This window comes from Cherax quadricarinatus, chromosome 86, assembly GCF_038502225.1.
Source record: "Cherax quadricarinatus isolate ZL_2023a chromosome 86, ASM3850222v1, whole genome shotgun sequence".
Taxonomy (NCBI): domain Eukaryota; kingdom Metazoa; phylum Arthropoda; class Malacostraca; order Decapoda; family Parastacidae; genus Cherax; species Cherax quadricarinatus.
Window position 1 is genome coordinate 4,381,955 of NC_091377.1, and position 16,358 is coordinate 4,398,312.

Below are 16,358 nucleotides of genomic sequence, written 5' to 3' on the forward strand. Positions count from 1 at the left end.
AATTCTTGGGTATCTTTATTGAGGAAACGTTTCGCCACACAGTGGCTTCATCAGTCCATACGTAGGAGAAATTTGAAGAACAGGAGGAGAATGAGGTAATCAGTCCCTCAACCTTGAGTCGATGTGTTCAGTCCATCAATCTTGAAAAGAATTCTTTTCAAGATTGATGGACTGAACACATCGACTCAAGGTTGAGGGACTGATTACCTCATTCTCCTCCTGTTCTTCAAGTTTCTCCTACGTATGGACTGATGAAGCCACTGTGTGGCGAAACGTTTCCTCAATAAAGATACCCAAGAATTGCACATGTGTCTAATTTATCAACATGTCGGTTCTCTGAACCATTCATCTAAAACTCACCAGTAGTGTTGGTGGGGGTCGAGACTCAGCTCCTAGCCCCGCTTCTTACATCACTTTGACATTACTAATTTCTGGCCTCTTGCGCCTGTGTACCGAGTTCGCTTCCACCACTGCTCCATCCAAGTCATTCCACTTTTCAAGCAGCCTCAGACTGGAGGAGTACTACCCAACATTCTTATGGCTTAGCACAGTTCTCAACTTCCACTTTGTGTGTGTGTGTACTCACCTAGTTGAGGTTGCAGGGGTCGAGTCCTAGCTCCTGGCTCCGCCTCTTCACTGTCGTTACTAGGTCACTCTCCCTGAACCGTGAGCTTTATCATACCTCTGCTTGTGTGTGTGTGTGCTCACCTAGTGTGTGTGTGTGTGTGTGTGTGTGTGTGTGTGTGTGTGTGTACTCACCTAATTGTACTCACCTAATTGTGGTTGCAGGGGTCGAGACTCAGCTCCTGGCCCCGCCTCTTCACTGTGTGTGTGTGTGTGTGCACTCACTTTTTCATAATTTTGAAATAAGTTTTATGGTTTAATGAAGGCAGTCATTTTTTTCCGGAGGCCATTGTCATGAGACTCAAAAATAATTGATATATAAAAAAAATATGAATATCATGTGAGACTATCTGACATTTTTTAAAAATATTGACTAAAAAATATATGATAATCAGTGTTACCAGAACCTTAGTCAATCTGTCTATCTGTCTGTCTGTCTGTCTGTCTGTCTGTCTGTCTATCTGTCTGTCTGTCTGTCTGTCTGTCTGTCTGTCTGTCTGTCTGTCTGTCTGTCTGTCTCTCTCTCTCTCTCTCTCTCTCTCTCTCTCTCTCTCTCTCTCTCTCTCTCTCTTTCTCTCTTTTTTTCTCTCTGTCTCTCTCTCTCTCTCTCTCTCTCTCTCTCTCTCTCTCTCTCTCTCTCTCTCTCTCTCTCTCTCTCTCTCTCTCTCTCTCTCTCTCTCTCTCTCTTTCTCTCTCTCTCTGTCTCTCTCTCTCTCTCTCTCTCTCTCTCTCTCTCTCTCTCTCTCTCTCCATAATAGAGTTAGGCTTTAAATAATAAGATATTACAAGACCCACAATGGAAATAAATCACTGTGACTTTTTTTGGGTTATTAGGCATAGATAATTTACACATATGTTACTAGGTATCACAATTGTACTTATGTGTACATGTACCTAAATAAACTTGTTAAAGACTGAACCTAAATAAACTTATTAAAGACTGTACCTAAATAAACTTATTAAAGACTGAATCTAAATAAACTTATTAAAGACTGAATCTAAATAAACTTATTAAAGACTGAACCTAAATAAACTTATTAAAGACTGAACCTAAATAAACTTATTAAAGACTGAACCTAAATAAACTTATTAAAGACTGAACCTAAATAAACTTATTAAAGACTGAACCTAAATAAACTTATTAAAGACTGTACCTAAATAAACTTATTAAAGACTGAACCTAAATAAACTTATTAAAGACTGAACCTAAATAAACTTATTAAAGACTGAACCTAAATAAACTTATTAAAGACTGAACCTAAATAAACTTATTAAAGACTGTACCTAAATAAACTTATTAAAGACTGTACCTAAATAAACTTATTAAAGACTGAATCTAAATAAACTTATCAAAGACTGAACCTAAATAAACTTATTAAAGACTGAACCTAAATAAACTTATTAAAGACTGAACCTAAATAAACTTATTAAAGACTGAACCTAAATAAACTTATTAAAGACTGAACCTAAATAAACTTATTAAAGACTGAACCTAAATAAACTTATTAAAGACTGAACCTAAATAAACTTATTAAAGACTGAACCTAAATAAACTTATTAAAGACTGTACCTAAATAAACTTATTAAAGACTGTACCTAAATAAACTTATTAAAGACTGAATCTAAATAAACTTATTAAAGACTGAATCTAAATAAACTTATTAAAGACTGAACCTAAATAAACTTATTAAAGACTGAATCTAAATAAACTTATTAAAGACTGAACCTAAATAAACTTATTAAAGACTGAACCTAAATAAACTTATTAAAGACTGAACCTAAATAAACTTATTAAAGACTGAACCTAAATAAACTTATTAAAGACTGAACCTAAATAAACTTATTAAAGACTGAACCTAAATAAACTTATTAAAGACTGAACCTAAATAAACTTATTAAAGACTGAACCTAAATAAACTTATTAAAGACTGAACCTAAATAAACTTATTAAAGACTGAACCTAAATAAACTTATTAAAGACTGAACCTAAATAAACTTATTAAAGACTGAACCTAAATAATTATTATTATTATTATCAAGGGGGAAGCGCTAAACCCGGAGGATTATACAGCGCCTGGGGGGGGATGTGGAAGGCATTCAGGCTTAATTCGGGGAACTGGAGCACAGATCCAATTCCCTAAATCAAGAGCCCCTCACCAACATCAAGGAACCTTCCTTGAGGGGTGAACCTAAATAAACTTATTAAAGACTAAACCTAAATAAACTTATTAAAGACTGAACCTAAATAAACTTATTAAAGACTGAACCTAAATAAACTTATTAAAGACTGAACCTAAATAAACTTATTAAAGGCTGAACCTAAATAAACTTATTAAAGACTGACCACTAACTTTCTTACACAGTCATCAAGCGGAGACGTACGGTACTGTCCATCGCCGAAAAGGCTGAATTAATCCGTCGCCTCCACAACGGAGACTCACAGAGACAATTGGCCCTTGAATATGGTATTGGCACCTCCACTGTCTCCGATGTCAAGAAACACGAGGCGGAGATCCTCAAGTATGTGGAGACCAACGGAGACTTCGTGGCCATGACCAGAAGAAAGCTTGAATCGGGTGCTAAGGCCGATGTGGAAGAAGCTGTCTTCGATTGGCTTGTTCAGGTGAGGGAGAATCATAAACAAGGCAGGGAAGGTCCGTAGATGAACCTGTGGTGAGAGTCAACAAACCCACTGGACGGGTGGGGTTTGAACTCGTGGCAAGTGAGTTACGGCGAGAATCTAAAAGTGGGCTAGAGTTAGAGCCACAGGGTTAGAACCACAAGGGATTCTGCCAGGGTTAGAACCACAAGGGATTCTGCCACTGTTAGAACTACAGGTGATTCTGCCAGGGTTAGAACTATAGGTGATTCTGCCAGGGTTAGAACCACAAGTGATGACGACGGGATTTGAAACACAGGTAATTTTAGTGATTTTTTCAAATTAGAACCAGAGGGTTAGAACCACAGGTACTTATCAAATATTTATCGGCCATCTCAGTGTATATACACTGAGAGTTTACATTAATCAGATTTTCAGAGATTAAAGTATTCTTGAATGTTAGTCCCCTCAAGGAAGGTTCCTTGATGTTGGTGAGGGGCTCTTGATTTAGGGAATTGGATCTGTGCTCCAGTTCCCCGAATTAAGCCTGAATGCCTTCCACATCCCCCCCAGGCGCTGTATAATCCTCCGGGTTTAGCGCTTCCCCCTTGATTATAATAATAATAATTGAATGTTAGTGTACAGTTTGTAGCCTTAATGTTTATATGTAATCAGTCGGCGTTAAATCTATCATTCTGACTATTATACATGAGTTAAAAAAACAGAAAGTCACAATACTGGAACAATACATGACTGGAACAATACACAAATAACCCGCACATAGGAAAAACAAACTTATGCCACCAGTCACACACTGAGTGACTGATGGTCTAAGTACATATCTGTTTTCTGTGTGCGGGTTATTTGTGTATGTATGAGTTACTTTGTGGAATAAAAGCTAACTACGTTTTCCTTTTTTCAGGAGATGCGTGGTGGAAAGATGATGACAGGAACAGCAGTCATGGCTAAGGCACGGCAAGAACACTTCAGGTTGCGAGGTAACGAAGAATTCCGTGCCAGTACGGGCTGGTTGGAGAGGTTCAAGCGGCGTTACAATATCCGTTTCTTCAAGCCTGATGAGGTGGACTTATGGCGACCCATCATCTCCAGAGTATCGCAGGAGGATGTACTGAAGGCGGGGCGAGGCAGGCGCAGAAGAAGACCTCCCACTGCTAGACAAGGGGGAAACCTGAAGCTAGGGAAGAGGATAAGAAAGGGAAGCACTCTAGCCTTCATTGAGCATGTCTTAGAGGGATCTTCGCCTCCATCAGTGAAGTCAGAAGTAGAAAACCCCGATGATTATGAATACACAGAGGAGCAACTTGATGGAGACTTATCTCCGGGAAGCCACAGCACCATACAACCACTAGTCAGTCTAGAGGAAGGTAAAATAGCCTTAGATATTCCTCCAGTGCAGGAGATACCATCTGCAGGCGAGACAGTCAGTTTGTTGTCGAAGGCGCTGGTGTGGGCCGCAGCGCAGCCAGACACCACACCACAAGAACTATTTGTAATGAAGCAGTTACAGACGAGAGCAGCTGCCAGAAGTATGATGCACAATTCTCACTGACAGCAGCTGTCAGCAGTATCATTCACACTTCTCACTGACAGCAGCTGTCAGCAGTATCATCCACACTTCACTGACAGCAGCTGTCAGCAGTATCATCCACACTTCTCATTGACAGCAGCTGTCAGCAGTAGTTAGTTTAATATGTTTATTATGCACCCCATACCCATCCTGTGGGCGGTAGTCAAAAGATTACAGAGGTACATAATTGGTCCAGGGACTGTCAGTGTCAGCAGTATCATCCACACTTCTCACTGACAGCAGCTGTCAGCAGTATCATCCACACTTCTCACTGACAGCAGCTGTCAGCAGTATCATCCACACTTCACTGACAGCAGCTGTCAGCAGTATCATCCACACTTCTCACTGACAGCAGCTGTCAGCAGTATCATCCACACTTCTCACTGACAGCAGCTGTCAGCAGTATCATCCACACTTCTCACTGACAGCAGCTGTCAGCAGTATCATCCACACTTCTCACTGACAGCAGCTGTCAGCAGTATCATCCACACTTCTCACTGACAGCAGCTGTCAGCAGTATCATCCATACTTCTCACTGACAGCAGCTGTCAGCAGTATCATCCACACTTCTCACTGACAGCAGCTGTCAGCAGTATCATCCACACTTCTCACTGACAGCAGCTGTCAGCAGTATCATCCACACTTCTCACTGACAGCAGCTGCCAGCAGTATCATCCACACTTCTCACTGACAGCAGCTGTCAGCAGTATCATCCACACTTCTCACTGACACACTAACGTTGACTAAACAAAGAATCACAGTGTTTTATCATACAGGAATTATTGAAAAGTTGTCATTTCCTAGAAATATATCAGAAAGTTGAGAACAACTCTTATTGTCTCAACGTTTCGAACTGCATGAACGAGACAGAGCTGTATCAAGTCATCAGAGCGAAACGTTCCAGTTAAAAGCTTGTTTTCTAGGTAGGTATAATGTTCGTCAGGGAACAGGACAAGTGTTTCCTGACGAGGGTCTTAGTCATATGACGACCCACAGCTGGAGTTTTTGGTCATCTGACGGAGACCTTCCGCTGGCTTACCTCTCCACCCTTGTTTTTAATGTTGTTTTAATAAATAATAATGATCCTAAACCGTCTTGACACAAATATCCACATTTATTTTTAAGATTTATATGCATAATGTATATTTGAAAATATATATAAATTAGAAATATACTTGAAGGCTTCTTATTAGACCCTCTCAAGCGAGCCCACCTGTGAGTTGATGTTGCTGAAGAGCTCTTGATTCAGGAGTGAAGGGCTCTTGATCCAGCTGATAAGGGCTCTTGATCCAGGGGATAAAGGCTTTTGATCCAGGGGGTGAAGGGTTCTTGATCCAGGGGTGAAGGGCTCTTGATTTAAGGGTGAAGGGTTCTTGATCCAGGTGATAAGAGCTCTTGATCCAGGGGATAAGGGCTTTTGATCCAGGGGGTGAAGGATTCTTGATCCAGGGGGTGAAGATCTCTTGATCTAAGGGTGAAGGGTTCTTGATCCAGGGGTGAAGGGCTCTTGATCTAAGGGTGAAGGGTTCTTGATCCAGGGGTGAAATGTTCTTGATCCAGGGGTGAAGGGTTCTTGATTCAATTATTCATCTTAGAAGGATCTAAGGTCACTTACTATATTCGCATCATTAACCCAGAGGGTTAACAAGCCAAGAAATCAGAGTGGCTTAGTTCCGTTGTTGTCCTCATCCCCCAAGATGCCACCCACACCAGTCACCTACTTGCTACTAGGTGAACAGGAGCAACAGGTGTAAGGGAACATACCCAGTGTCTCCACTCGCCCCAAAATCATACCTGGGTCCCTCGGTTGTTAGAAAGAGGAGCTAACTACCATGTTTTCATCTTCCTCGCATATACAAAAAGCACTGGACAGGCACCTAAAGTGCATGATCAACCAAGCTGTGGTTCGTATGTCTGTTTACATGCTGCCAGCAGAAACAGCCTAGTTGATCAGACCCTGATCCACCACAATCTTTGGTCTGAGACCGGGCCGCCAGGTATATACCGAGAGGTATGTATCTCTGTGTATATACATTGATGGTATACACGCTACATGCAGCCTGTGGAAATAAGTCACTTTGTCCGACTTTTCGTTAGGTTGTCCTGGGCAATTTACACATACGTTATTACATATGATCATTGTACTTATGTGCGTCACCCCTTATGTATATGTGAAGGAAGATACAGAGAGAGAACGGAGGAATTCGGTCAAGGTTGCAGGGGGGACTGAGGGAAATGGAATCTTTGCAGCGTAGACGACCTCAAAGTTTATACGTCTTGGGATTATTAACTAGATTGCTCATCTGTTGCTGTAATTTTGTATATAATTTCTCTAGTACGATTTCTTGGATGCTTAGGCACTGTTGCCACAGTGTTATCTTACAGCTTTTCTGTTGTATCTTGCAGTTAGGCTTTAAATAATAAGATATTACAAGGACACCACTGGAAATAAGTTACTTATCCTGACTTATTTTTGGGTTATTATAGGTAATTTACACATATGTTACTATGTATGATAATTGTAGCCACCCGGATTTGTGTAACTGTACTTATGTGTACCTGTACCTAAATAAACTTAATATCTCGGGACTTTTATTGCTGACATTTCTCCAAGGTCACACAGAATATATAATAATAATAATATTTATTTTTTATTATCACACTGGCCGATTCCCACCAAGGCAGGGTGGCCCGAAAAAGAAAAACTTTCACCATCATTCACTCCATCACTGTCTTGCCAGAAGGGTGCTTTACACTACAGTTTTTAAACTGCAACATTAACACCCCTCCTTCAGAGTGCAGGCACTGTACTTCCCATCTCCAGGACTCAAGTCCGGCCTGCCGGTTTCCCTGAATCCCTTCATAAATGTTACTTTGCTCACACTCCAACAGCACGTCAAGTATTAAAAACCATTTGTCTCCATTCACTCCTATCAAACACGCTCACGCATGCCTGCTGGAAGTCCAAGCCCCTCGCACACAAAACCTCCTTTACCCCCTCCCTCCAACCCTTCCTAGGCCGACCCCTACCCCGCCTTCCTTCCACTACAGACTGATACACTCTTGAAGTCATTCTGTTTCGCTCCATTCTCTCTACATGTCCGAACCACCTCAACAACCCTTCCTCAGCCCTCTGGACAACAGTTTTGGTAATCCCGCACCTCCTCCTAACTTCCAAACTACGAATTCTCTGCATTATATTCACACCACACATTGCCCTCAGACATGACATCTCCACTGCCTCCAGCCTTCTCCTCGCTGCAACATTCATCACCCACGCTTCACACCCATATAAGAGCGTTGGTAAAACTATACTCTCATACATTCCCCTCTTTGCCTCCAAGGACAAAGTTCTTTGTCTCCACAGACTCCTAAGTGCACCACTCACTCTTTTTCCCTCATCAATTCTATGATTCACCTCATCTTTCATAGACCCATCCGCTGACACGTCCACTCCCAAATATCTGAATACGTTCACCTCCTCCATACTCTCTCCCTCCAATCTGATATTCAATCTTTCATCACCTAATCTTTTTGTTATCCTCATAACCTTACTCTTTCCTGTATTCACCTTTAATTTTCTTCTTTTGCACACCCTACCAAATTCATCCACCAATCTCTGCAGCTTCTCTTCAGAATCTCCCAAGAGCACAGTGTCATCAGCAAAGAGCAGCTGTGACAACTCCCACTTTGTGTGTGATTCTTTATCTATTAACTCCACGCCTCTTGCCAAGACCCTCGCATTTACTTCTCTTACAACCCCATCTATAAATATATTAAACAACCACGGTGACATCACACATCCTTGTCTAAGGCCTACTTTTACTGGGAAAAAATTTCCCTCTTTCCTACATACTCTAACTTGAGCCTCACTATCCTCGTAAAAACTCTTCACTGCTTTCAGTAACCTACCTCCTACACCATACACTTGCAACATCTGCCACATTGCCCCCCTATCCACCCTGTCATACGCCTTTTCCGAATCCATAAATGCCACAAAGACCTCTTTAGCCTTATCTAAATACTGTTCACTTATATGTTTCACTGTAAACACCTGGTCCACACACCCCCTACCTTTCCTAAAGCCTCCTTGTTCATCTGCTATCCTATTCTCCGTCTTACTCTTAATTCTTTCAATTATAACTCTACCATACACTTTACCAGGTACACTCAACAGACTTATCCCCCTATAATTTTTGCACTCTCTTTTATCCCCTTTGCCTTTATACAAAGGAACTATGCATGCTCTCTGCCAATCCCTAGGTACCTTACCCTCTTCCATACATTTATTAAATAATTGCACCAACCACTCCAAAACTATATCCCCACCTGCTTTTAACATTTCTATCTTTATCCCATCAATCCCGGCTGCCTTACCCCCTTTCATTTTACCTACTGCCTCACGAACTTCCCCCACACTCACAACTGGCTCTTCCTCACTCCTACAAGATGTTATTCCTCCTTGCCCTATACACGAAATCACAGCTTCCCTATCTTCATCAACATTTAACAATTCCTCAAAATATTCCCTCCATCTTCCCAATACCTCTAACTCTCCATTTAATAACTCTCCTCTCCTATTTTTAACTGACAAATCCATTTGTTCTCTAGGCTTTCTTAACTTGTTAATCTCACTCCAAAACTTTTTCTTATTTTCAACAAAATTTGTTGATAACATCTCACCCACTCTCTCATTTGCTCTCTTTTTACATTGCTTCACCACTCTCTTAACCTCTCTCTTTTTCTCCATATACTCTTCCCTCCTTGCATCACTTCTACTTTGTAAAAACTTCTCATATGCTAACTTTTTCTCCCTTACTACTCTCTTTACATCATCATTCCACCAATCGCTCCTCTTCCCTCCTGCACCCACTTTCCTGTAACCACAAACTTCTGCTGAACACTCTAACACTACATTTTTAAACCTACCCCATACCTCTTCGACCCCATTGCCTATGCTCTCATTAGCCCATCTATCCTCCAATAGCTGTTTATATCTTACCCTAACTGCCTCCTCTTTTAGTTTATAAACCTTCACCTCTCTCTTCCCTGATGCTTCTATTCTCCTTGTATCCCATCTACCTTTTACTCTCAGTGTAGCTACAACTAGAAAGTGATCTGATATATCTGTGGCCCCTCTATAAACATGTACATCCTGAAGTCTACTCAACAGTCTTTTATCTACCAATACATAATCCAACAAACTACTGTCATTTCGCCCTACATCATATCGTGTATACTTATTTATCCTCTTTTTCTTAAAATATGTATTACCTATAACTAAACCCCTTTCTATACAAAGTTCAATCAAAGGGCTCCCATTATCATTTACACCTGGCACCCCAAACTTACCTACCACACCCTCTCTAAAAGTTTCTCCTACTTTAGCATTCAGGTCCCCTACCACAATTACTCTCTCACTTGGTTCAAAGGCTCCTATACATTCACTTAACATCTCCCAAAATCTCTCTCTCTCCTCTGCATTCCTCTCTTCTCCCGGTGCATACACGCTTATTATGACCCACTTCTCGCATCCAACCTTTACTTTAATCCACATAATTCTTGAATTTACACATTCCTATTCTCTTTTCTCCTTCCATAACTGATCATTTAACATTACTGCTACCCCTTCCTTTGCTCTAACTCTCTCAGATACTCCAGATTTAATCCCATTTATTTCCCCCCACTGAAACTCTCCTACCCCCTTCAGCTTTGTTTCGCTTAGAGCCAGGACATCCAACTTCTTTTCATTCATAACATCAGCAATCATCTGTTTCTTGTCATCCGCACTACATCCACGCACATTTAAGCATCCCAGTTTTATAAAGTTTTTCTTCTTCTCTTTTTTAGTAAATGTATACAGGAGAAGGGGTTACTAGCCCATTGCTCCCGGCATTTTAGTCGCCTCATACGACACGCATGGCTTACGGAGGAAAGATTCTTTTCCACTTCCCCATGGACAATAGAAGAAATAAAAAAGAACAAGAGCTATTTAGAAAAAGGAGAAAAACCTAGATGTATGTATATATATATATATGCATGTGCGTGTCTGTGAAGTGTGACCAAAGTGTAAGTAGGAGTAGCAAGATATCCCTGTTATCTTGCGTGTTTATGAGACAGAAAAAGAAACCAGCAATCCTACCATCATGCAAAACAGTTACAGGTTTTTGTTTCACAGTCTTCTGGCAGGACGGTAGTACTTCCCTGGGTGGTTGCTGTCTACCAACCTACTACCTATGTAATAATAATAATAATAATAATAATAATAATAATAATAATAATAATAATAATAATAATAATAATAATCTTTATTTCAACAAGTACATGATAGTAATAAAGTTGGTAGAATTACCGACAATATGTAAAGTAAAAGGACACAAGTGCAACTAATGTGACATTTATTGTGGCAACGTTTCGCTCTCCAGGAGCTTTATCAAGCCATTACCTTGATAAAGCTCCTGGAGAGCGAAACGTTGCCACAATAAATGTCACATTAAGTACATGATACAACATATACAGACCACAGCTGACATCAATGACATACTATAAAGAAAGTCCCTTGTTATGAAGAGCATTTCGGATAATTTAGGTTAATCTTGTCCCCCCAGGATGCCACCCACAACAGTTGACTAACACCCAGGTACCTGCTTACTGCTAGGTGAACAGAGGCAGCAGGTGTAAGGAAACATGCTCAATGTTTCACCTGTGACGGAAAAACGTTGGTCATGTTTCCTTACACCTACTGTCCCTGTTCACCTTGTAGTGAGAGGTGTATTCTTGACTGGTGGTGAACAAGTTACATACAGCCTTACTGACACTCGTGTAGCCGGTAGGGTTTAAACTCAATTAACCAACCAGCTAAAGTAATATCGTTCCCTTGGCTTTCTCAACTTATTAATTTCACGCCAAAACTTTTTCTTATTCTCAACAAAATTTGTTGATAGCACCTCACCCACTCATTTGCTCTCTTTTTGACGTTCATTTACCACTCTCTTAGCCTCTCTCTTCCTCTCCATATACTCCTCCTTTCTTATATCATTCCTGCTTTGCAAAAACCTCTCATGTGCTGACTTTTTCTCTCTTACCACTTTCATTATCTCTTCATTCCACCAATCGCTCTTCTTCCCTGATATATCTGTGGCCCCTCTAAATATCATTACCTTTGTAAATTGTGAGTTCATTACCTCTGTAACTTGCTCAGCTATCAAAACTTTGGAGTCCAGTCCCTGGACCAATTATGTACCTCTGTAATCTTTTGACTACCGCCCACAGGATGGGTATGGGGTGCATAATAAACATATTAAACTAAAACTAACCTCTAAATATGCACATCCAAAGTCTACCCATCAACTTTTTATATACCAAATACATTACCTAACATACAGAGGGACTTTTGGCATGTACACCCAACTGTTAACTGTTATATTCCTCTGTACAACCATGTAATTTATCAAAATAAAATGTCTAATCTAATCTAATCTAATTGTCATTACGCCTTATATCATATCTCGTATACTTATCATCTTTTTTTTTTAAATATAAATTACCTATTACCAGACCTCTTTCTATGGAAAATTCTCGCCAATATCATTTACTCCCTGGCACCTGAAACTTGCCATTTCTCCCAGTTTAGAATTCAGGTCCCCTACCACAGTGACTCTCTCGCTTGGCTCAAAACTTCCTAAATACTCGTTTAACATCTCTCCTAAAAATTAATTCAGATTTAGAGTCGTTACCTTTGTAACTTGCCATGACTGTGACCGGATCTACCTGGAGTTCCTTACCTGTGTAACTAGTTCAGCTATCATAACTTTGGGGTCCAGTTCCTGTACCCATTATGTACCTCTGTAATCTTTTGACTACCGCCCACAGGATGAGTATGGGGTGCATAAAAAAGATAATAAACAAACTTTTAGAGTTGCTCTGCTCTAAGTGTCTCAATTATCAATAGTTGTGGGGACTGCCTTCCACCACCCGAATCTGCATGACAGTGTCTTCCATTGCAGACACTGCAAGGCTCCAGGCGGACATCAACCAAATCTTTCAGTGGGCTGCGGAAAACAATATGAAGTTCAACGATGAGAAATTTCAATTACTCAGATATGGTAAACATGAGGAAATTAAATCTTCATCAGAGTACAAAACAAATTCTGGCCACAAAATAGAGCGAAACACCAACGTCAAAGACCTGGGAGTGATTATGTCGGAGGATCTCACCTTCAAGGACCATAACATTGTATCAATCGCATCTGCTAGAAAAATGACAGGATGGATAATGAGAACCTTCAAAACTAGGGAGGCCAAGCCCATGATGACACTCTTCAGGTCACTTGTTCTATCTAGGCTGGAATATTGCTGCACTCTAACAGCACCTTTCAAGGCAGGTGAAATTGCCGACCTAGAAAATGTACAGAGAACCTTCACGGCGCGCATAACGGAGATAAAACACCTCAATTACTGGGAGCGCTTGAGGTTTCTAAACCTGTATTCCCTGGAACGCAGGAGGGAGAGATACATGATTATATACACCTGGAAAATCCTAGAGGGACTAGTACCGAACTTGCACACGAAAATCACTCACTACGAAAGCAAAAGACTTGGCAGACGATGCACCATCCCCCCAATGAAAAGCAGGGGTGTCACTAGCACGTTAAGAGACCATACAATAAGTGTCAGGGGCCCGAGACTGTTCAACTGCCTCCCAGCACACATAAGGGGGATTACCAACAGACCCCTGGCAGTCTTCAAGCTGGCACTGGACAAGCACCTAAAGTCAGTTCCTGATCAGCCGGGCTGTGGCTCGTACGTTGGTTTGCGTGCAGCCAGCAGCAACAGCCTGGTTGATCAGGGGCTGATCCACCAGGAGGCCTGGTCACAGACCGGGCCGCGGGGGCGTTGACCCCCGAAACTCTCTCCAGGTAAACTCGTGCAACTTGCTTTTATTGGGGGTCGGAAAAATGGACCGACAAGTGGTTTCGGTTCTCGGACTTTGATGAAGGTCCTAGGACAGTAACGTTTTCTAATAAGTATATCCTTCTGTTTGCTCACGCGTTGTTTTAAATTACACTAAGAGTTATGTAACTCGTAGGTGTAGAGAAAGTAGGCTGGTGTTGGGGGACATGTCCAAACTACCTGATATTTGACTCTAGATCCTTTAAAGCTGAGCTGAAGACGCTAGTACTGCTCTACCAGACATTGCAAAACGTATTACAAAACAAAAATGATAATCCCGAGGCGCAGGGGTAAGGAAGGAAGTGGGATAGCGACGAAGGAAGCAGGTGGGAATACCAAGCAGCAGGTGGGATTCCCATAGGAAGTGAAATTCGAGCGGAGAGAACAAGAGAGGACCTTGGTCAACCAGCAGCCCTGAGGTACCCCTCTCTTTCTGTCTCTGGATGCCAACTACTGCCAACTCTTACACTTTCAATAAACACAAACACTCTTTTACTTCAATATTCTATAATTTCATGTGATATTTGTTATTTCCGCTGGTCAGAGCACTCACAGGCAATACACAAACACTGGTTTATATTAATTTCACATGAGCAAAAGATATTTTTTCTTTTTTTTTTTTAATATAAAAACAATGGATGTTTATAATTGCCCCATATTTCGAATTAATTTTTTTCAAAATATGTTTGAGCTGCTAAATTTATAATCTTGACGTTTTTAATTGGAATATAATTATGTAATATCAAAGAAAGTAATGAGTGCCGGCATACCATTGGAAATTCACTAACTGGCACTTAATGAATTTGGGTGACGGGTGTATATAAGAGTAGTGTTGTATTGTTATATATACTACAGTAAGATACCTCCTCCTTTACGGTACACCAGCTAGAACGGACACAGTAAGTCTCTTTATATAAAGTAAATGGTACTTGTAGGTGACATATTGAGCTAAATGGTTATAATCATAACCATGGTTTTTAAAGGGGTGGAGGGGTAAGCCAGTGGAAGGCCTCGGTCAGATGACCAAAAGCTCCAGCTGCGGGTCATCATATGACTAAGACACTTGTCCTGTTTCCTAACAAACCGTACTTAATCTTTTCTTAAAGGTGACATAAACCTACCTAATGGTACTTATAGGTGACATAAACCTACCTAATGGTACTTATAGGTGACATAAACCTACCTAATGGTACTTAGAGGTGACATAAACCTACATAGAGAAAATAAAACAGATAGATACACATAGTACCATATATTTCGACCTAAACTGAGCCCCTCTTCTGTTTACTGTTGAGTTGAAATATACATACTCTTCCTATTCTCTGTTTTGTTTTCATTTGGAAACGTTGGTCTAATAAATATTACTGTTTTGTGTTTAGTTATACAGTCAACTCCCTTATAAAGCTCTTGTATACAGAGTAGTTATTTAACGTGTGGATATGCCTTCACTGCACTGTATACAAGACCTTTAAAGATATCTAACTCTATATACAAGACCTTTAAAGATATCTAACTCTATATACAAGACCTTTAAAGAGATCTAACTCTCTCTATATAAGATAGAGGTTTAATAATTACATATAAATTCATATATTTGTTATTGTTGCAGAGATGCGAGTGTTGACAGTGTTGGCAGTGTTGGTCTGTGTAGCCAGCCTGGTCTGTGGTAGGCCTCAGGAGGCAGCGGGTGGGGTGGGTACCCAGAGGTTTCTACTGCCTAATCTGGTCGGGGCTGCCGAGGGTGCCATCACAGGCTTCCTCAACCCCTATGGCAAATACGGCTACGGCTACGGATACGGCAACTTCGCTCCCTTCAATCCCTATTTTGGCGGTGGATATTTCAACCCCTACAATCCGTACTTTGGTTAAGACAGCTGGAAAGCTGGATGATGGAAGATCTCAACAACACAGCCAGTAAGACATCGATGACAAGTAGCCATTATGGCTTCTATCATGACAACGACGACACATTTATTTATTTATGCACCTATGGCTGTTCTTCACCACTGCAGAAGTACAATGGGGGCTCTCAGGAGCCCAGGCTGTTCTTCACCACTGCAGAAGTACAATGGGGGCTCTCAGGAGCCCTGGTTGTTCTTCACCACTGCAGAAGTACAATGGGGGCTTTCAGGAGCCCAGGCTGTTCTTCACCACTGCAGAAGTACAATGGGGGCTCCCAGGAAACCAGGATATTCTTCACCACTGCAGAAGTACAATGGGGGCTCCCAGGACCCCCTCACACACCGTCTCCACTACCACCTAACAACTTCCTGAAACTCCTTCTTACTCTTGCACTAACGGCACTCATTACACTCCTCAATTATCACTACTAAAAATAATACGTAGAAAAATGGAAACTTTGAAATAAATAATGATATCCAGAAAGTCTTTTTTTAACATTTAATTTTAACTGTTATTGATAAAGTCTTATCAATATTTCTCAAATATCACCAGGTGTATACAAACCAGGAAAATTAAAAATTATATATACACACAAACACATGATATATATATATATATATATATATATATATAAACACTGATCTCTGGCTGAAGGAGACTCGAACCTACGAACCTTGGAACAAGGCACGCAGT

The 16,358-nt window shown here is 40.9% G+C and overlaps 1 protein-coding gene across 1 annotated transcript in view; it reads left to right on the forward strand.

The window, feature by feature from the left end:
* Nucleotides 1-5,985, forward strand: part of LOC128703059 (uncharacterized) — an 8,790-nt gene extending 2,805 nt beyond the window's left edge. Inside the window, exons 2-3 of the mRNA XM_053797607.2 lie at nucleotides 2,988-3,247; nucleotides 4,146-5,985. Coding sequence (XP_053653582.2) covers nucleotides 2,988-3,247; nucleotides 4,146-4,793 — 908 coding nt within the window. The 3' untranslated portion in view covers nucleotides 4,794-5,985. The remainder of the gene's footprint in view (nucleotides 1-2,987; nucleotides 3,248-4,145) is intronic.
* Nucleotides 5,986-16,358: the final 10,373 nt, after the last annotated feature.